Below are 21,662 nucleotides of genomic sequence, written 5' to 3' on the forward strand. Positions count from 1 at the left end.
TCCCGGGACTGTGTCATACGCGATGTACGCGTGTGCCTTTTGCATTGTAGATTCGTATGATCCTGTCTTGCAGCTCATGAGCCGAGCAGGAGTGGAGTGCCTGCAACTGATACTGCTTTGCCAGGTGACCCACAAGAACGGGCTGGTTGCAGCCCTGCAGCAGGCCAGCTTCTGCCAGCTGTCACCCTTGCCTCACAAGTCAAAGGTGAAAAATGGAGCACACTTGAATGTTTCATGTCCCAAAGACAATCGAAATCCCCTGCGTAACTTTTAACAGAATTCTGGACCAAGTGCTTTTAGTGAGCACCTATGAAGGCTGGTACGGCACACGAGGTGGTGGGTGGCCAGCACAATGCCTGGCTGCCTTTGTCTCCCCAGCGCTTTCTTCTTAGGTTTTTTCGGTAAAGTCACGTAGAAAGTAAAATAATGATTTCCCAGATTGATGTAGCCCTCAGAGGCATAGGACACATCCATGCGGATGTAGCAAGAGCTGAAATAGCTACTATTCTTAAGAATGCTAAGAAACCCACTAGTAACATCAGCAAAAACGAACGCTCTGAACTCGCGGACCTAAAAAAGAGAGATGATATAGTCATCCTCTCGGCAGACAAGGGCAATGCCACGGTCATCATGGATAAAGATTCATACAACAACAAAATCCTGGACCTTCTTAATGATGGGAGTTACTCCAAAATTAAAAACGATCCCACTAAAAGCCTAACGACGAAAACCAACAGTATCATCACGAGTTCGACTTCCCTAATCGAACCAAGCAAACGTCCCTCTCTAAAACCATCGGCGGCAAGACCTCCCAGACTCTATGGTTTTTCCAAAATCCATAAGGAAGGCACCCCGCTACGACCCATTGTGTCGACGATAAACTCTCCTACGTACAAACTAGCCCGTTTTCTATCAGATACTCTGTTCCCTTTCACAGGCAAGACCTCTTCAGCAGTACTCAACTCAACCCAATTAGTCTCTATGGTTAAGGACATGGTACTATCTCCTGATGACATCCTCGTCAGCTTTGATGTAGTATCTTTGTTTACCAAAGTCCCAGTACCGGACACCCTAACAATAATTGAGGACTTAGTCCAACATGGATTGAATTCTGATGCACCTGCGCTGGTTAGGCATTGCCTCACCAACACCTATTTTACCTCGAATGGCACCTTCTACAAACAGAATGAGGGTACCCCTATGGGCTCCCCTTTGTCACCAGTTATAGCCAACATATTCATGGAAAAGTTTGAATCAGACGCCATCCAGACATCCACCCTGCGTCCTTCCCTGTGGAAGAGATATGTGGATGACACTTTCGTCATCTGGCCACATGGCCTCCCAGCATTGAACCACTTCTTGGACCACATCAATTCTAGACACCCATCCATCAGATTCACCATGGAAGTGGAGAAAGACGGTAAACTACCATTCTTGGATATTCTGTTTGAGAGGAGTCCTGACGGTTCCTTGGGACATTCTGTCTACAGAAAAGCCACCCACACAGACTCCTACTTGAAACCGGATTCCCACCACCACCCATCTCAAAAGAACTCTCTCATCAAAACGCTATACCACAGAGCACATGGCATTTCTGACAAACACCACCTGACCGGTGAATTAAGACATGTACATCGGGCCCTCAGGATGAACGGATACTCTGACCGTACTATCCACCAAGCTGTCTCTCCCACCACACAGAAACAGCCACATGAAACTCCGACCAAAACCATCACGTTACCATACATAGCTGGCGTGACCAAAAAGATCTCCAAAATTCTAAACAAACATAAGATCCAAGTCCGATTCAGTACAGTGCATAAAATCCGTGATCTGATTCCATCTGTGAAGGATGTCGTTCCTGACTTACAGTATCCTGGAGTCTACAAATTGAGTTGCATTTGTGGTGATTGCTACATTGGAGAAACGAAACGTCATGTTTCTGATCGTGTCCGCGAGCACAAGTCAGATCTGAAACACGGCAGAACTGATTCTTCTGCCGTGGCCGATCATTGCTACAACTCGGTGGGCTCTCATGAAATTGTCTTTTCCGAGACCAAGGTTCTCTGCAAACCTCCCGGCTACCATCAACGGTTTGTACACGAAGCCATACAAATATACAAACACAGACATAATTTCAACCGTGATGATGGGTACAAACTTAGTAATCATTGGAAAGATGTTATCAACCACGCAAAAAAGACTTAATCACAAATTTGTTGGACCATCTTATCTGACAGGCACTATTTTTCTGTACTTTACCGAGTGTTAACATCCCCAGTTATTTTAACAGTACTCTCTTCATTGTTCAGCCAGCGTTGGTATAAACATGGGCATTTTCGTTCTTTTGTCTATCATGTGTATCAGACCCCCCCTCCCCCTCTCTCTCCATTGTGTTGGCGTGTGCAGTAATTGGCCGCTTGCGCACAAGCGCTTCCACGTCCGTCGCCCACCCTTTTGGCCTCGCCCCCCCCCCGCCCCCCCCTCCCTCCCGATACGTTCCATTCATTGGCTACCATAGTCTGATGAGCTCCCCCTAAGTTTGTACCCATCATCATTTTCGTTCTTTTGTCTATCATGTGTATTAGACCTCCCCTCCTCCTCTCTGCCCATTGTGTTGGCGGGTGCAGTGGCTGGCCGCTTGCGCACAATCACTCCATTGTGTTGGCGTGTGCAGTAATTGGCCGCTTGCGCACAAGCGCTTCCACGTCCATCGCCCACCCTTTTGGCCTCGCCCCCCCTCCCTCCCGATACGTTCCTTTCATTGGCTACCATAGTCTGATGAGCTCCCCCCTCCCTCTCCCTCCCCCCTCAACTCGCTTTTAAGGGATTACATCTTGAATCATTGCCTCACTTGATACAGCTAATCTGGCTGTGACGGTCCCACCTGATGACGGAGACTTGTGTTGCCTCCGAAACGTCGTGATTTTTTTATTTATTTTATTTTACTTTCTACGTGACTTTACCGAAAAAACCTAAGAAGATGATTCCTTGCAGTCACGAAAGCTTCAAATCTAGAATTAATGCTCCCCAGCGCTGATGTTTACACACTGCACCAGGTACTCATTTAAGGCTGAGTCAACCTAGGGGAGGCCAAATATTCATGACATGCTAATCCTGCTCCAAGTACCAAAACTCTGCTGTCCTCTGTATATTTCAATGTTATTGGCCAATTATTAAATTTTTAGACTTAACTTTCGTGACTGCAGGGATTCATATATTGGTTATTTCGGTAAAGTCACGTAGATAGAAAACAAAAATATAAATTAAAAGCAAAAAACCCACGACGTTTCGTCTCTCCACCTGAAGAAGACCGCTTGTGTTGCGATCAAAACGTCGTGGGTTTTTTGCTTTTAATTTTGTTTTTTGTTTTCTATCTACGTGACTTTACCGAAAGAACCAAGAATAACAATTATTGAATGTTTCCATGTGGGAGGAAACCGGAGCACCCAGAGAAAACCCACACGTGCGAGGTGGAAACACTGTATCCCATAAAGATGGAACAGGTGGAGTCCACATTTTTGCTTTACTGCATTCTCCTGGCAAGCCAGGGTATGGCTCCTCCTCAATGCCCACCCTTGGGAAGGAAGTTTCGCAACATTTGTGCGATCCACCAACCCTCGCTGCTGCCTCCACAGTGCTGGATTACAGGCAGCCACGTGCGTAGCCACCTCTGTCCGGCTGTACAAGCACATCCTGCCTTGTTACCACTGCACTGTTATGATTCTGTGTGCTCCACAGTGTACCAAAATACAATACTTGATTAATGATGCAGCACTCACGGATACACTCCAGTCACTTGCTCACCGGTGGTCAGTTACTATTCCCGTGAAATTCACTCATTGATTGCTCCACCCAGACTGACTGTTTGCCAGTCTACCAGATTGATTGTTTCATCTCATCAACGCTGTGTTCAACCACCACACTGCTGGTCACAACAACACACTCACCCACCCGCTCACTCACACACTTACCCACTCATTCACTCACTGATTCACCCACTCACTTATTCACTGACTCACTCACCACACTGCCGGTCACAACACTTCTCTTTTTGCTTCTTCCCTTGCACTGCTGCACCTTAGCAATCCCTCCCATCATCATCTCATTTCTCAATCTCTTACGATAGTAACCTTGCAACAATTCAATAAACGTGTCAACTCTTGGTTTATGACAACGTTGGTTAGAGTAAACACATTTTCGAATTTGATATCTTACAACTAAAGTAAACTACAAACGAAACTATTTTATTTTACCAGGTAAAGCCCACTCAGCTAGCTTATCACGTGGAAATTTACAGCAGCCAAATACACTGAATGCACAATGATTATAAATGTGGAAGGAAAAACCAGAAAACCTGGAGAAAATCCATGCAACTACGGGACATGCAAACTCCAAATATACAGCAGGCGTCTAGGGTCGGAATCGAAAGCACGACCTCCTGTATACCAGGAGAGGAAGTTAACATCTCGCCACCACGGCGCCCCAACAACATTGGCGGTGCTGTTTGTTGCTGACGGCTTGACGTTTTGGACCTCTGGGTCCGTGCCTGGCAACTAGGCGGTCGTGCGCCATGCCGGCTGCAATCAGTGATTACTAACCGCGCCCGCCCACCGCGTGTGTGCCTGCGCCCATGTTGGCAGTCGGCCGAGGACTCGGAGGGCTCGAGCCGCCTGAGCTCGGCGTCCGTGGGCACGCCGAGCGCGTCGGGGCGCTCCGAGTCCGAGTGGGGGGGCCCCGCCGGTGCCCCCGGCCTCTCCGCCAAGCACCCGTTCCTTGGCAAGAAAAGGTCTCCCCCCGCACATCTCCCTCGCTCACTCTCTCACGCCAAGTCACGAGCTCAGCACAATTGTAACCCCCCTCTGAATCGACACGGTGCCCTCTCCTGCGCACCTCGATCTCGGTCAGGGTCTTGGGGTGTTTTGGCGTTTACTGTGGTAATTGTGGATCTCCCTTCTGGTACCCCTCCCTCTCCACGGTTGTGGGACTCCCTACTGGTGACCCTTCCCCCAGGTGTGGGACTCCCTGCTGGTGACCCCCCACAATTGTGGGACTCCCTCCCATTGGAGATGAGGCTCTTCTAGGACAGTTTTGAAATTTCTTAAGTGCTGACTACAGACACATCTTCATAAAACATATTTCTATCTCCTTACATATTATGTTGTTATTTTCACGCACGGCGCTTGAGACTTTATTGTGAAAGGAACCTGATAAGTGCAATTGATTATTATTACATGTGTGCGGTAATATGTTTCTGGTAATCCGTGTAGTCTCTTGGTCACAGAGAAGGTACGGGGGTGGTGAGGGAGGAATGAGAGAACATCGAGTTTGTGATGCTCTGATGGGGAGAGAGAATTGCGTACAGCAGTGACATAAGGGTACGATAAGGATATAAGACAAGGGAAGAGTTTAAACTAAATGTTTAATGCATATTAATAAGGTCATCATGGCCAATGGCCACTAGCTACAAGAGGGGACAGCCTCTCGCTAAGCAGATGTTAATGGGAAGTTTTGATGAAAGACCAATGGGGTTGAACTCATGAATCGAGGAATGTATGAGGTAAATAGGTCAGAGAGAGAGAGAGACATGGCGAACTTAATCCGAGTTGGTGGCGAATGTCGGGCATTGTTATTGCTGCGGATTTTTGGGGAGCGGCAGTGCAGAGGTTAGCACACTGCACTACGAACCCGGCTACCTAAGTTCAATTACCGCTCACGACTAACACCAGTGACGATTATCTGTACCGATTCTAGGTCTGCCCTAGGTGCACTCAGCCTCAAATGAGTACCTGGTGCGGTGTGTAAAAACATCGCCACTGGGGAGACGGAGGTGGCCGGGCATGTTGCTAGCCACCCATCCCCCTCCCCATGCGCCGTGCAGGCCTTCGTAGGTGCTTGCTAACAGCACTTGCCCCAAAAATATGTCACAGGCTATACGGGGGACCTTTGTCTTTGTATTGCTGTGGGTGCCAATTCACTTCACGTTGTGTTTCCCCGATGGCTGTGTCTACTGCAGCGTGACGTTCGCAGACACCCAGAGCTCCACATGGTGAGGATGCACTGGGGCTCACCACTCTCTCCTTCGACCGTCTACCAGCCGATGCGCAATTATCCTCACCGCACACTTCAATTATTCGCGTGAGATTGTTCTATCGACCTTTCAAGTCATTTATTATTATTCTAATCATAATCGTCATTATTATTACTATGCTTATTTATGCAAGGAAGGCCTCACTAAGTCTCACGCCTGAGAGCCACGGCTGTCAATCGGTATCCCCCACAGAATTGGCCGGGTGGCCCCAATGGAAGAGCGAGTGGCTCGCAATCGCAACGTCACGAGTTCAAATCCTGATTGTACATACAGGTGTAGTGAATCACTCGGAGACATTAACAGTAGGAGGCACTATATTTATTATAGCCTTCACCGGTACAAGAGGTAACTATGCTAGGGTCAGGACAGCTAACAGGCTGCCTGACCAACAACGCCGACGACGTGAAGACTGTGACGAGGACTCCAGTAGCACGACGGTTCCACTCAAAACAACAGCCCCGAACCCTCGCTCGGGGTCTTTCCTTTATACACCCAGCGTGACCTCGCTCTGCCTTCGGCCATGCCCCCCTTTTGGAACCCACAAGAAGGTTTCCGGGCTTTACCACACGTACCCCCTCTGTCCCCCTTGCCTCACGTCCCTCTCTCTGGCTCATCACATCCTGCTGGCAGACAGGGCTACTACACCTCCGATCCCCTTCTGTATCAGCAACCAGCGCTATGCACCACAGTGACCCATTCCATGTCACTACACATGTATGTTGAACTTATTTCGCACCGTACCTAGCCAACTGTGATCATCGGAGGTGTGGGGAAAAGACAACAAACTAAACACAAAAAGCTGTTCTAAAGAAATTATTTTCAATTTGATTGAGGTTGGGGGGGTTGACTCAGCCCATCCTTCCGGGGTCGATAAATAGGTACTGCTCTATGGGGAAGTCAATGGTGGTTATCCTATAGATAGACTAGCATCCGCCAGAGTCATGTGGAATTTCGAGCACTAGCTCAGCAGGGCTGTGATCGGAGGGTGAGCACCGACGGAGCTCTCGTGGTGTCCCCGCGACGCAGGCTCGCGGCGCAGGCGTTCGTGTCGCTGCAGCTGGAGCGACGAGGGGCACGCGATGCCGCGCTGCGCGGATTCCTCCGCTGGAAGGGAGCGCATGGAGCGCTCGCCACGCACGCGGTGTGGACTCGCACGCTCACTCGCTCACCTCGCCCCGCTGCACTCACCGCACACCCCAAATATACCGCGCTCGCCACGCACGTGGTGCAGACTCGCACGCTAACTCACTGACTCGGCCCCACCACGCACATCCGAAACACGAAATACACAGCACACGACACCACCAGAGACACTCCAAATACGACACTCAATAAACACACAGCACACGAAACTAAATACACATTGTGTTTAGTGTAGTGCGCTACTATGCAGCAGTAGCAGCCTCACACTGCTGTGCGCACAACCCTTTTGTAATCTGCTGCTGGATGAGGCCCTCCGCAAACAGTGTGCCATATTTGACTATACTTCACCACACTGGTCAGTGCGGGTTAGTGAACATGGGCAGCGCAGATGTGTCAGCATAGTACAGTACAATGGACTTCCTGCACTGCCTTCTGTTGTCCACCGCGTAACCCCGTGACCTATAAACAAACAATTAAACTTTTTTTTTTCCAGGTAAGGCCCACTGAGCTATATAGCTCCTTTTCAGAAGCGACCTGGCCACAAATGGTAGCTCAACGAAGTGGCTCATCATGTCGAAATACTCTAAACGCACAATGATTTTAAATGCGGAGGGAAAAACCGAGGACCCGGAGGAAAATCCATGTGACAACAGAGAAGGAGAGAGACATGTAAACTCCAAATATACAGCAGGCATCAGGGTCGGGATCAAACCCACCACCTCCTTCATACCGGGCGAGGAAGTTAACATCTCCTAGCCACCGTGGCCCCTGTACTCCATGCAGGTTTGCAGCACGGATCGTTTGATGCTGCCCTGGTCCGGAATAGCTTGTGCCAGGATCTCTCCACCAGGCAGACTGCCAGGCGCATGCGGGCAGCACGACCTCCTCCCGTTCGCTGCACACTCGGAGAGACGTTAACGACACAAGCGCCATGAGCTGCTTCGGCGTGAGGCGCGAGGCCCAGGCTAGACGAGTAACTTCAAGAAGTTATTGACATTCGGGAAAAGCAGCTGGCCTTGGAGAGATCAGAACGTGGCCAGAAGCGATGGAACTCGACGGTCGAGCCTGCGAGTGGAATGGCAGCCAAAGATGGAGCGAATAATAATAATAATAGTACAATTTGTAACGCGCGCAAATTTGCAGACGTAGTGGCCGCAACTCAGAGGCGCGGAGCCAAGCTCAGAGTCGCTCAAAAGCATGATTGTAGAGGTGAGTTTTTAAGTGTCTCTTGAAGGAGGCGATTGAGGTGATGCTGCGAATGTGCAGAGGGATATCGTTTCAGACTGTTGGGGCTGCCACCGAGAAGCGGCGCGTAGACATGACCATCCTGGATCTTGGTATCGAGAGGAGGTCGTGAGTCGCGCTGCGCAGGCATCTGCCGTGTGCTGAGCTGCAAGTTGTCAATAATGAAGAAAGATACGGCGGGCAGGCGGATATGAAGGCATTGTGGAAGAGGCAGGCGGTCTTGTATGTGACCCTGCTGGCGATGGGGAGTCAGTTGAGAGCGCGGAGACGAGCTAGTGAGTCGAGGCGGGGATGAGTGTGGGCAATGACGACGCGTGCTAGGTTATTTTGTAGTCTTTGAAGTTTCTTTAGGTTGCCAGCGGAGGTCCGGACAAGGACGGAGTTACAATAGTCAAGGCGAGACCCAACTATGCAACATGCGATAAGATCGTCCGCAGGTGGAGCGAGGTGATTGTTGGCCCCGTAGAATGAGGATGAACTTGACAAATCGGCTAATGGCGTTTCACTTGTCCTGTACATGCGAGCGAAGTATCCGTTCAGATTTAAACTCCGTGTCTTGGTTTGCTCTCTTTTCAGGAGGAGGTGGATAAAATTAAAAGAACCCTCATTGTGGAATTTTGCCAAAGGTAACATTTTTATTTTTTTTAATTCTTCATCAGAAGGGATTTTATAGTAGTTATCCCCTCATTTCAAATTAATCCCATTTCCCTCTCCAGTTCAGCTTGGTTTGGAGTCGACAAATTGTACGTAGCAATGGTTAACTCCAGAAGGTATGCTGTTCATACCCAGTGTGGCAAGTGCTGTTAGCGAGCACCTATGAACCCTGGCACGGGACAAGAGGGATGGGAGGTCAACATCACAACTGATCGCCTTTGTCACCCAAGGACTGATGTTTACATCTTGAACCAAGTACTGATTATAAGGCTGAGTCGACCTAGAGGAAGCCCAGGACCGGTTCAATTAGTTTTCTGTCACCATGAGCAGGAATTGAACCTGGATCACCGGGCCCACAGCGCAGCGCGTCAACCGCTGCACAACCATTTTAAAGGACACCAACAGCGGCATATTTAATTCAAACAGCCATTCTAATGTAGATTGAGAGAGTTATACAGTCACGTAGGTATAAAAATTAATTAAATACATAATTTTATACCTCCGTGACTTTACCGAAAGAACCAAAGAGTATGGATTCCTGCAGTCACGAAAACTTCAAATCTAGATTAGACTTATACAGCATTGATCGGTTGATTGCAATAAATAATGTTGCCAATTGCAACTGTTGGCCGGCATCATGAATGTGCCAGTGTTTCGTGTTCCAATCCCACGAGCTCGTGGATGTGGGGTGTCCATGTGGGTGGGATCCATCACGCTCACAGGGAGCGGCCGCGATGTCATTGCCTCCATGCCTGTGACTGCTGCTGCACAGCTGGGCTCGACTCACACGCTTGGTGCGGCGCGGTGTGGTTTGGTTCGGTATGGTTCGGTGTGGTTTGGTGCGGTGTGGGCCATGCAGTGTGGCGTTGAGGATGGCCCAGTTCTCGGCGCGTGGGCAGATCCTGGCAAGCTACGCGGGGCTGCGCACTGCGCTGGCCGCCGTGCCTGCACTGCGTGACTCGCACTTCATGCTGGGGGACGGCAGGGAGAGGAAGGGGGAGCGCGACTCGGAGGCTGGACTCACGGCCGATCCCAAGTGTGGGCCACACAAAGACAACGATCCCCCTTGTAGCCTTAACAGACTGTAGGGGCAAGTGCTGTTAGCGAGCACCTATGAAGGCTGGTATGGCGCACGAGTGGCAATGTTTACACACCGCATCGGAAAACTCATTTGACGCTGAGTCTACTTAGGGGAGGCCTAGGACCTTTGAAATAATCGCCACTGGCGTTGACCTTGAGCGGGAATCGAACCTGGGTCGCCGGGTTAGGAACGCAGCGCGCTAACTGCTACACTGCCGCTCCCTACCTATTCACCACACACACACATTTACAACAGACACTTATTCACTCAGGTTGGTCTCATGCACTCAACGCGCGTGCTCATCGTTATCTCACGGTATTCTCACCGCGTGCTCACCATGCTCACCGTGTGCTCACTGTGCTCACCGTGCTTTCACCGTGTCCTTACTGCGTGCGCTAACCGTGCTCACGATCCTCTTCCCGTGTCCTCACCGTGCTCGCTCGCCGCGCCTCGCGGTAGGCGGCTGCAGGCCCGGCCACGCCGCGTCCTCTCCGCCGACGGCAGTGTCTTCCTCAACGCCTGGTTCATCCCGCACCCCCGCGAGGTGCTGCAGATGTTCAGCACCCTGGAGGACGTGGTAACAACGCCCAACTGCACGTGCCGCGCTCCGCATCGTTCGGAGCGCCATGGAACCGTCTCTCTGTTGCCTGCGAACGACAGTCACTTGTCTGTAACATGAAGAAGTGATCGCCGACCGTGATATGAAACATGGCACTGCAGCATGTCACCATCACCTCCATCATCAGCATCATCAGCATCGTCAGCATCGTCTGCACCACCATCATCATCACCAAAAAAAGAGCCCCCACATAGCCTCAACGGACTGTTCGGGCAAGTGCTGTTAGCAAGCACCTATGAATGCCGGCATTCATAGATGTTATACACATTGCACCACGTACTCATTTGAGGCTGAGTCGACCTAGGGGAGGTCTAGGAACAGTTCGGATATGATCATTACCATCATGATCTATCTGTGTGGGATAGAGTGTTTCCCCCTCGCACGCAGTGATTTCCTCCGGGTGCTCCGGTTTTGTCCCACATGTAAAACACTCATCAATTGTCCAACAACATCACCACAATAACACCTTGGGAAATCACCACCATCGTCACCGTTATTACACGCGAGCGTGCACTTGACAGTGTGCGGCCCCGCTCTCTGTTCCCCAGCACTGCTACCGCGCCCTGCGCCTGGTGCTGCACATCGCGTGCGCGCTGCACGACATTGTGCGCACGCTGAGCGTGAGCGCGCTGAGCGTGAGCGCACCGCTCGGCACCTCCCAGCTGCCCGTCGCAACGCAGCTCTCATCGTGCAGGGAGACCCACGCCATCGGTGAGTGCGGACCACCGCAGCTGCCGTCGCTATGCATGTGTGTGTGCTCGTTGAGATTCTTCAGCAACATATGTAGCCAGCCGTGCTAATTGAAGGTGTGAAGGAGGCAAAGGAGGCCATCTCACAAGAAGCTCGGGTTGCTCCCTTCCTCGTGGGCGGGTGTCGAGGAGGAGCCATGCCCTGGCTCGCCAGGAGAAGGTGGTACAGAAAAATTGTGGACTCTACCTGTTCCATCTGTGTGGGATAGAGTTTCCTCCTCGCACGAGTGGGTTTACTTCTGGTGCTCCGATCTCCTACCATAAGTAAACACTCATTAATTGGCTGATAACACCTTCATATGTGCAGGACCACAGAGCTTGGCTGCCTTCCTGCTTGTCTGTGGTCCCTCACGCCCCCGAGTCATCTTTTCTCTTTCTCTAAAAGGGACAGCGAATACGGAGTCGTGCGGTCGAAGTAAAATTTTTAAAATTTATTATTACTGCTGTACAAAAGCACAGATTTACAGCAACGTTAAAGCGGTACTGTTGTATGGCTCGGAGAGTTGGCGTGTCGTCAGGACTGACACAAAAAGGGTGGAGTCCTTCCGTAACAGCTGCCTCAGGAGAATCGGCTGCATCTTCTGGCCAAACAAAACCGACAACACCGAACGGTACAAGAAGACCCGGTTGTCCTAGTATCACACACGAGACGTCGAGAGATGGCGACTCAGATGGCTTGGACATGTACTCAGAATGGACCAGAGGACCGTACACCAAAAATTGCTCTAAGATGGACACCACCGGGCAAAAGGAAACCCAGGAGAGCCGAGACCACCTGGTGCAAGACCGTGTAAAGCAGGAGCTGGCAGCAGCGATCGACCTCTCTTGGGGCGAGTTTCAACATGTTGCCAAGGACAGGGAGAAGTGGAGGGAACTCATTGTGGCCTCATGTCCCATAGAGGATGAAGAGGAGTAACTTAACTAACTAACACAGCACAGTTTCGGCCGAAGCTGTAATCCTGCTCCTGTCATATCTGGGGTGGAGGACCCAGTTCCTACCTCGCTGCACATGAGAGGATGCCCACGGAAATGTGCGAGGTTTGTCCAGAGTGCCGATTGAAATGTGCCGTTGTGGAGGATCATGGCTAATAATAAATAACACATCAAGTGCGATTGTACAGCTGCGATGTTGGTGTTTGTCACGATAGAGATATCTGTTTGTTTGAAAAAAACTGAATTGGTGGATCTGGGTGGCTGTCAACCCCCATCACAGTCGCTCAGCCAGCACAACATATGCGGCACAGCCTTGCTCAACATTCAGGGTCACTGTGCAGTAAGATATATATTGTTAAGTTATATTTTGTGTGTGTTTAGTTTGTTGTCTCTCCCCCCCCCCCACACCTCCAATTAGCACGGTTGGCTAAGTACGGTGGGAAAGAAATTCAACACACACACAGTGCATAAGGCGCCTTGAGACATTAGTGCATAAGGCGCCTTGAGACATTAGTGCAAGGCGCCTTAAAAAAAAGTCAATTATTATCATATATCTCAGATTCACGTTAAGTTTGCGCGACAGCCATAAATATGGCCGCTGTCTGGTTGTGAGTAGTTATCCCGATATATTCCAATGTAGACCAAACCCCAGACATTTCTGTCAGGCGGCACTAGGTCTATTATTAAACCTGTGCAGTTTACTATTATCAAGTTCATCGCAGTATCAGTACCAGATCTCGGCACAAATCAATTCCTGCCATCCACACGCAGGTTCCGATTGCCAGGATGTCTGGATCAAATCCAGGTAGCGACCCCTGAGTGTGACTCACACCCCTGTACACCTTTCTGTGACACTACAGGTTGCCACGGTGGCAAGATCTTAACTACCTCACCTGGTATTCAGGAGGTTGTGGGTTCGATCCCGACCCTGACGCCTGAATATTTGGAGTTTCCATGTCTCTCTCCCCGTGATCGCTTCCATTTTTCTCCAGGTCCTGTGGTTTTTTCCTCCACATTTAGAAACATGCGTTTCGAGTATTTGGCTGCTATAAATTTCCACATGATAAGCCACTTCGTTGAACTATGATTTGTTGCCAGGTCGCTTCTGTAAAAGAGATTCATAACTCAGTGGGCCTTACCTGGTAAAATATAAAAAAGATTAGTTTCGTACCTGCAGTCAGGTGATGCTGTGGCTGAACACTCGACTCACGGAACATGAGACACTGTTAAAATCCCAAGTCGGTAAATAAGCCAATCATCCCTCGAGTGTCGACAAAACGAGTACCGCATTGCGGGATGTCAGCAGGGGTTATCTTTTTGGGATAAACTGGTCCCTGCCATGGAAACGTGGATTTTCCACCACAGACTGTGGACTGCCACTGGAGATAAGTGCTGCCACAAGCTCACTTGAGGGAGGATGCTGGCGGGAGCTGTGTTGTGAACTTCCAAGCCAGCGACTGAGAGAAGCAGCTGGTGCCCCAGTGCAGCCCTCGCTGGGGGTGAAGCCACGCTGCTGCTGTGTGACGATGCCGTGCTGCTGTGTGACGATGCCGTGCTGCTGTGTGACGATGCCGTGCTGCTGTGTGACGATGCCGTGCTGCTGTGTGACGATGCCGTGCTGCTGTGTGACGATGCCGTGCTGCTGTGTGACGATGCCGTGCTGCTGTGTGACCATGCCGTGCTGCTGTGTGACGATGCCGTGCTGCTGTGTGACGATGCCGTGCTGCTGTGTGACGATGCCGTGCTGCTGTGTGACGATGCCGTGCTGCTGTGTGACGATGCCGTGCTGCTGTGTGACGATGCCGTGCTGCTGTGTGACCGTGCCGTGCTGCTGTGTGACGATGCCGTGCTGCTGTGTGACCGTGCCGTGCTGCTGTGTGACGATGCCGTGCTGCTGTGTGACCGTGCCGTGCTGCTGTGTGACGATGCCGTGCTGCTGTGTGACGATGCCGTGCTGCTGTGTGACGGTGCCGTGCTGCTGTGTGACGGTGCCGTGCTGCTGTGTGACCATGCCGTGCTGCTGTGTGACCGTGCCGTGCTGCTGTGTGACCGTGCCGTGCTGCTGTGTGACCGTGCCGTGCTGCTGTGTGACGATGCCGTGCTGCTGTGTGACGATGCCGTGCTGCTGTGTGACCGTGCCGTGCTGCTGTGTGACGATGCCGTGCTGCTGTGTGACGATGCCGTGCTGCTGTGTGACCATGCCGTGCTGCTGTGTGACCGTGCCGTGCTGTTGTGTGACCGTGCCGTGCTGCGACCATGCCGTGCTGTGACCATGCCGTGCTGTGACCATGCCGTGCTGCTGTGTAACCATGCCGTGCTGCTGTGTGACCATGCCGTGCTGCTGTGTGACCGTGCCATGCTGCTGTGTGACCGTGCCGTGCTGCTGTGTGACCGTGCCGTGCTGCTGTGTGACTGTGCCGTGCTGCTGTGTGACTATGCCCCCTGTAGAGAGCGAGCTGCATGAGATCCAGAGGCAACTGGATGAGCTCAAGGACCCCAGGAGCCCCGAGCAGGCGGCCGAGCTCCTGTGTCGGTACCGCCAGGTGACACTGCTCAAGTTTGAGGCGGCCAGCAGCAACAGCCTCAGGTGAGTTGCTGGGCTTTGGGCATCTTCGGGACGTCGGTGGCATTAGAATCAACGTCAAGCTGCTGCTATAAATGATCACGTGATGATAAGCCCCTTCGTTGAGATATAATTTGTGGCCGGGTCGCTTCTAAAAAAAGTGAGACTATAGCTCAGTGGGCCTTACCTGGTATCAATAAAATAAAAAGTACAGCTTAGTTAAATTTCGATTTAAAGCTTTCGTGACTGCAGGGATGCATCTTCTTGGTTCTTATGGAAGAGGTACGTAGATGACACTTTTGTCATCTGGCCACATGGCCGGCCTGCTCTAGACCAATTTCTCGACCACATCAATTCCATACACCCAGCCATCAGATTCACCATGGAAGTCGAAAAAGATGGCAAGCTACCCTTTTTGGATGTCCTAATTAAAAGGAGACCTGATGGTTCAATGAGCCATTCTGTCTACAGGAAAGCCACCCATATGGATGCCTACCTAAAACCGGATTCCCACCACCATCCATCCCAGAAGAACTCCCTCATCAAGACTTTATACCATAGAGCCAAATGCATCTCCGACCAGGAACACATTGCCAGTGAACTCAAACACGTACGCCAAGCTCTTAAGGCTAATGGTTACTCCGACTACACAATCCGTAAAGCCATCACTCCAACCATCAAGAAGGATCCTGTTGAGGAGCCTTTCAAAATCATCACCTTACCCTACATTGCTGGGGTCACAAAAAAGATCTCCAAAATCCTGATTAAACACAAGATTCAGGTCCGATTCAACACAGTACATAAAATACGTGATCTGGTCCCGTCTGTAAAAGACGTGATTCCAGACATACAGTACCCTGGCGTCTACAAACTAAGTTGCCTCTGTGGTAGCAGTTACATTGGAGAAACCAAACGACATGTCTCGGACCGCATCCGTGAACATAAAGCAGACCTGAAACACGGTAGGACGAACACCTCAGCCATGGCAGATCACTGTTACAATTCAGTGGGCTCACATGACATTGACTTCTCCAAGACAGAGGTTCTCTGCAAGCCATCTGGCTACCATGAGAGATTCGTTCATGAGGCGATCCACATATACAAACACAGAGACAATTTCAACCGAGAAGATGGATTCTGGCTCCGCAATCATTGGAAGGATGTAATAAACCATTTCGGATCTTAACTGATTGTTGTTCACGTTTACGGTGACTTTCAGACCGCAGTCCACTCACTGGCATTGACTGTGTATCTTGTGTTCTCCACAGGGAATGCATTATTTGCTCCGCTGCGGGTCTCCTTTCATCGCTCTCCCATTGACATGTTTCATTGCTTCTACATACTATTAACATTCCCTCCCTTTGTTAATGCTACCCCCTACCCCCTCCCTTTGATGCTGCTAATCCTGCATAATGCATGGGCATAATATGACTTTGAAACCCCCCCGCCCACCTCCTACGCATTTCCCATGAATATGCTAAATTCCTCTTGATATGCACATTATTTTGTTAAGGCGCTCTTCTTCCACCTCCAACCCAGCTTATATATAAGCTCCAAGCTTGGCAGTGTCTCATTCTTCACCTGAAGACGGCTGCTTGCGTTGTAGCCGAAACGTCGTGAGAATTATTTTATTATGTTTTATTTGTATTATTTTATTACTTCCCTTCTACGTGACTTTACCGAAAGAACCAAGAAGATACAGCTTAGTTGCGCAGGCTGCCGCTGTTAGCGCCATAATGGTGACCGTCGAATCAAACCGAGTAGCCGAGCGAGCGCGCACACCGGAACGAGCGGTGGCGCAGTGGTTAGCACATTGCGCTCCGAACCCGGCGACCCGAGTTCGATTCCCACTGACGACCAATGACAGTGGCGATTATTTGAACTGCTCCTGGGCCTCCCCTAGGTGAATTATTCTCGAAATGAGTACCAGGTACGGTGCATGAACATCGGCACTGCAGGGACAAAAGGCAACCGGGCGTGGCGTTGGCCACCAAGCCCCTCGTGTATCGTTCGCTAATCGCAATTGCCTGTTATAAGGCTATATGAGGGATCTTTATCTTTGTGTCTAGCTAGGAGAAATTATATATACATAGTAACCCCAATCCTGTGAACAGGTTTGAATCCTGGCCAGGCATATCCCTGTGCTCAGTTGGTAGTGTCCCCATCTAAGTTGACTCAGCCTGAAGTGAGTAGCCGATGTGTTACGTTGGGAAGAGAGCGCCTCTGGAGCGGACCTCACTGCTCACCTGCTGCGCCCACTGACTGTTGGCAGATATGACAAAAATAACCACCTTGAGAAGTGCGTCTTAACGGGACGAGTCCTCATGCGAACATACGTGTGCGTGATTGTAGCGCTGTGTGGATTTGATACGGCCTCAGCGAGGCTATGGCAGAAAAGGATGCCTGTTTCCGCCTTCATAAGGGCTCATTGGCTGTACCTGGCCATGGGCTGTTGTGAAACACCCAGAGTGATGCATGGTCGAGGAGACGTAGGCCCCTTTTGAGTGTACGTGTGCACACACATTTGTAATTGTGTATCTCCTAGTGGCTCTCCTATGGATAAACTCGTCCTTGCCGTAGGAATGCTTCGGACTGTAAACAAGAGAGCCAGACCACCTCAAACTAATTTGAGCAGGAAATCACTTTGCAACGTTAATTGGCCGATAATACCTGAATAATACTTTAATATATAGAAGACCACAATTGGGCAATTGTTGTGGTTCGGCCTCGCCCCTCTGAGTCGTTCTCTCCCTCTACGAGAGCAAGCAAACCCTGGGCGGTGGAGGTACATCACAAGTTGACATTGTTATCTGCGCGTACGTGCATGGCCTACCCATATCGGGACTTGTGAGGCCACGTAGGCTCAGTGTGCCGCCAGCCCGGCACCGACTTGCCGCGGCTTCGTGGCGATGATGCCGCGACGTCTCCTGCTCGTTGCATGCATGCTGCGCGCAGGGACAGCGGCGCCGTGCGAGTGAGCGAGGAGGCGAGCACCACGGCCCGTGCACTCGCGGATGTCCCTGCCGCCAGCCTGTATGGAGCGGCGCTGCGCCTGCCGCAGCCCGTGCAGCCGGGCAGCCCACAGGTGCCGCCCCTTGCGCTCGCTCCATCTGCCCCCTCCGTCTCCCTCCAGCACCGGCTTCCATGCAGCTTTCACCAGCGGCAACATTCAAAGCCGCACCGGCATCTCCACCTCAATAATTCGCTCACTACACGATCCCACCGGCGTCTCCACCTCACTCACTCACTTACACGATCCCACCAACGTCTCCACCTCACTCACTCACTCACACGATCCCACCGGCGTCTCCACCCCACTCACACACTCACACGATCCCACCAACGTCTCCACCTCACTCACTCACACGATCCCACCGGTGTCTCTACCTCACTCACTCACTTACACGATCGCACCGGCGTTTCCACCCTACTCACTCACTCACTCAGATTGTAACTGTTGTGGATTTGCTCTCCAACACATCCACAACATTTTGCCAGTAATTGCAACTAGCATCATTAGTTGTAATTACTGGCGAAATGGCATACTCGGATTGTAAATGTTATGGATTTGCTCTCCAACACACCGGTGTGCTGTACGAGTTACGAATTGGCATGTTCTGTTTACGTGACAAACCTTACTAATTGGGTGTGTCGGGTGGTGGCAGGTTTAACGACACATTTATATTTACGTGATCTAACCCAAAAAAAAACAATATTATAGTAGCAGTCACTCAAGGTGTCCTTGAAAATAATTGGGCTTAGGCCAATAATACATCCCAGTAGCAGTCTCCATGCGAGCGCCACCACAAGAAGCCTGGCGGCGCGTGGCCTCTCCTATTTCTGTCCTCCCCACACAGGCCGCGGAGCTCTTCCCCTGGAGGTCATTCCTGAACACAGAGGGGCCCTACCCGGGGATGATCGGCCAGCTGTGGCAGACGCAACATGGCCTGCAGGTCAGTGACGCTTGACGGGCACGGGCCAGAGGAAACCACCGCCGTCAAATCTCTTTTTCCTCCAGAGTCCGTTTCACGTGCCCCTTTATCCGTTTGTCTTCACGTCCAGCTGCGTCTGTGCGGACTGACGGACAGCGGGCGTCGGGCCCTCAACGGTGAGATGCTCGGCGTCTCACTGCTCTTGGAGGACGTCCTGCAGACAGCGGCCGCCGGTGGGGCCGCGTCTGTCGTGGCTCCGCCGGCAGAACGTGCTCCTCAGGGCAGCGGTGATGACGACGACGACAACGATGGGGGAGGGACGCTGCTGGCCCCACCCCTCCCCGGCACGCCGCGGGCCGACCCTCTGTCGACCCTTGCGCTGCTCGAAGCGTTCCTGCTGCTGTGCAAGCGGCTGGAGCTCCTCAAGGCGGAGTGGGGGCGCCAGCGGCCAGGAGTGAGTGACGCTGCCGGGCTTGGCAAGACGTACAGGTGAGACGCGCCGGCCGGTGCCGACGTGCCGCGGTTCACTGGTTACGGTGGTTCTCGCGGGGGGAATCGTGCCATCGAGCATGCCGCTCGCTGCTGGATATCCGCTACGCGCTCGGTGACAGGCGAGCAGCGTCACGTCCAGGTGGTTCCTGAGCCAGGCGGTTGCGTCGGGCATGGTGCAGTGGTGAATCATCGCTGTGGTGATGCCTCCTCCTTCATGTTTGTGAATTTGGCGTCGGCGTTGCACGTCCCATGGTTCTGTTCTGGGAAGTGACCACAGTCTCCGCACACTGCCTGAGGGTTTCTAATATCCCTTTTGTGCATTATCATAACGTATCCGCATGTACAATTTGAGGTTTTTTTGCTCTTAATCAACATCAGCCATATGAAGAAGAACAATACCAAAATAAATAATCACACACAGAGTGGAATTCACAGCCCATGCGTCGTGTAATTCCGTGCAATACATGTCGTTTACACCTTGCACAAATTACAAGCATCAAGGAGTAGCCGAGTGAGTCTTGAACTTCGTCTTGATCACGTCTTGCGCACAGTACGCGTTTGTCTCATATCAGGGAATCACCCCGTTCAGACACTCTGAACCTCCTTCTATCCCTGCCTTTACTCATCCTTTCTGGAGTTTCCCGTGACTCTCCACCAATCCCATGTATTTCTCCTAACGGTCTCCCAACCGACCCCTCGTTTTGAATTTGAATGATCTCCACCTTCAAGTCCGATTGGGCGTGTGCCCTACATCGTCAGCTGGGACAGCATTTCGCCAATGAGAGTTGGGCTCGTTATTAGAACTCACGAGGTGCCGTTATACCCAGCGAGGTCACATAACTTTATTTATTTATTTATTTATTTCCTGATAGGGTTCGTCTCTCGGCATTCCTTACACAAACAAACAAATATGGCGCTGTTGGCTGCGGTCTGAGCGCTGAAGCGCTGACGAGTAGCGTGCGGTCGCTGCCGCCAGGGTGGAGATCCTGGCCCCGGCGCTGAAGGCCGTCGCGTGCCGCATGGGACTAGATGTGCCGGGGGAGGCTCAGCTGGAGGAGACCACGGTGGCCCCAGCGGGGGCCTCCGAGGTGGACGTCCGCATGGCGCAGGTGAGGGCCTCCACGCTCACCGCACTCCACTCTCACCGCACTGCACACTCACCGCACCATACACTCACCGCACTCCACTCTCACCGCACTCCACGCTCACCGTACTCCACGCTCACTGCACCCCACTCTCACCGCACCCCACACTCACTGCACTCCACGCTTACCACACTCTACACTCACCGCACCCACTCTCACCGCACTCTACACTCACCGCACCTCACTTTCACCGCACCCCACTCTCACCGCACCCCACACTCACTGCACTCCACGCTTACCACACTCTACACTCACCGCACCCACTCTCACCGCACTCTACACTCACCGCACCTCACTTTCACCGCACCCCACTCTCACCGCACCCCACACTCACCGCACCCCACGCTCACCGCACCCCACTCTCATCGCTCCCCACGCTCACCGCACCCCACGCTCATCGCACCCCAAGCTCAACGCACCAAACGCTCACCGCACCAAACGCTCACCGCACTCCATGCTCACCGCACCCCCACACTCACCGCACCCCACGCTCACCGCACCCCACGCTCACCGGACCCCATGCTCACCGCACTCCATGCTCCCCGCACCCCACGCTCACCGCACCAAACGCTCACCGCACCCCATGCTCACCGCACCCCCGCTCACCGCACCCCAGGCTCACCGGACCCCATGCTCACCACACTCCATGCTCACCGCACCCCACACTCACCGCACCCCGCCGCTCACCGCACCAAACGCTCACCGCACCCCACGCTCACCGCACCCCATACTCACCGCACTCTACGCTCAACGCACCCCACGCTCACCGCACCCCACGCTCACCGCACCCCACGCTCACCGCACCCCACACTCACCGCACCCCAAGCTCAACGCACCAAACGCTCACCGCACCAAACGCTCACCGCACCCCACGCACACCGCACCCCACGCTCACCGCACCCCACGCTCACCGCACCCCAAGCTCACCGCACCCCAAGCTCACCGCACCCCAAGCTCAACGCACCAAACGCTCACCGCACCAAACGCTCACCGCACCCCACACTCACCGCACCCC

At 52.2% G+C, this 21,662-nt stretch overlaps 1 protein-coding gene across 3 annotated transcripts in view; it reads left to right on the top strand.

Annotated features, from left to right (window-relative positions):
• The window catches only part of LOC144727193 (uncharacterized), a 122,822-nt gene that overhangs the window by 64,962 nt on the left and 36,198 nt on the right, over window positions 1-21,662 (top strand). For all 3 annotated transcript variants that reach the window (XM_078605843.1, XM_078605844.1, XM_078605845.1), the window contains 13 exons: window positions 74-205; window positions 4,644-4,789; window positions 6,017-6,049; window positions 7,118-7,232; window positions 9,056-9,105; window positions 9,993-10,169; window positions 10,674-10,791; window positions 11,382-11,544; window positions 14,964-15,102; window positions 18,034-18,163; window positions 18,936-19,031; window positions 19,141-19,499; window positions 20,479-20,611. In XM_078605843.1, the coding sequence (XP_078461969.1) occupies window positions 74-205; window positions 4,644-4,789; window positions 6,017-6,049; window positions 7,118-7,232; window positions 9,056-9,105; window positions 9,993-10,169; window positions 10,674-10,791; window positions 11,382-11,544; window positions 14,964-15,102; window positions 18,034-18,163; window positions 18,936-19,031; window positions 19,141-19,499; window positions 20,479-20,611 (1,791 nt within the window). The remainder of the gene's footprint in view (window positions 1-73; window positions 206-4,643; window positions 4,790-6,016; window positions 6,050-7,117; window positions 7,233-9,055; window positions 9,106-9,992; window positions 10,170-10,673; window positions 10,792-11,381; window positions 11,545-14,963; window positions 15,103-18,033; window positions 18,164-18,935; window positions 19,032-19,140; window positions 19,500-20,478; window positions 20,612-21,662) is intronic.

The sequence above is a fragment of the Lampetra planeri genome, chromosome 25 (genome assembly GCF_965212315.1).
Source record: "Lampetra planeri chromosome 25, kcLamPlan1.2.h2, whole genome shotgun sequence".
Classification (NCBI taxonomy): domain Eukaryota; kingdom Metazoa; phylum Chordata; class Hyperoartia; order Petromyzontiformes; family Petromyzontidae; genus Lampetra; species Lampetra planeri.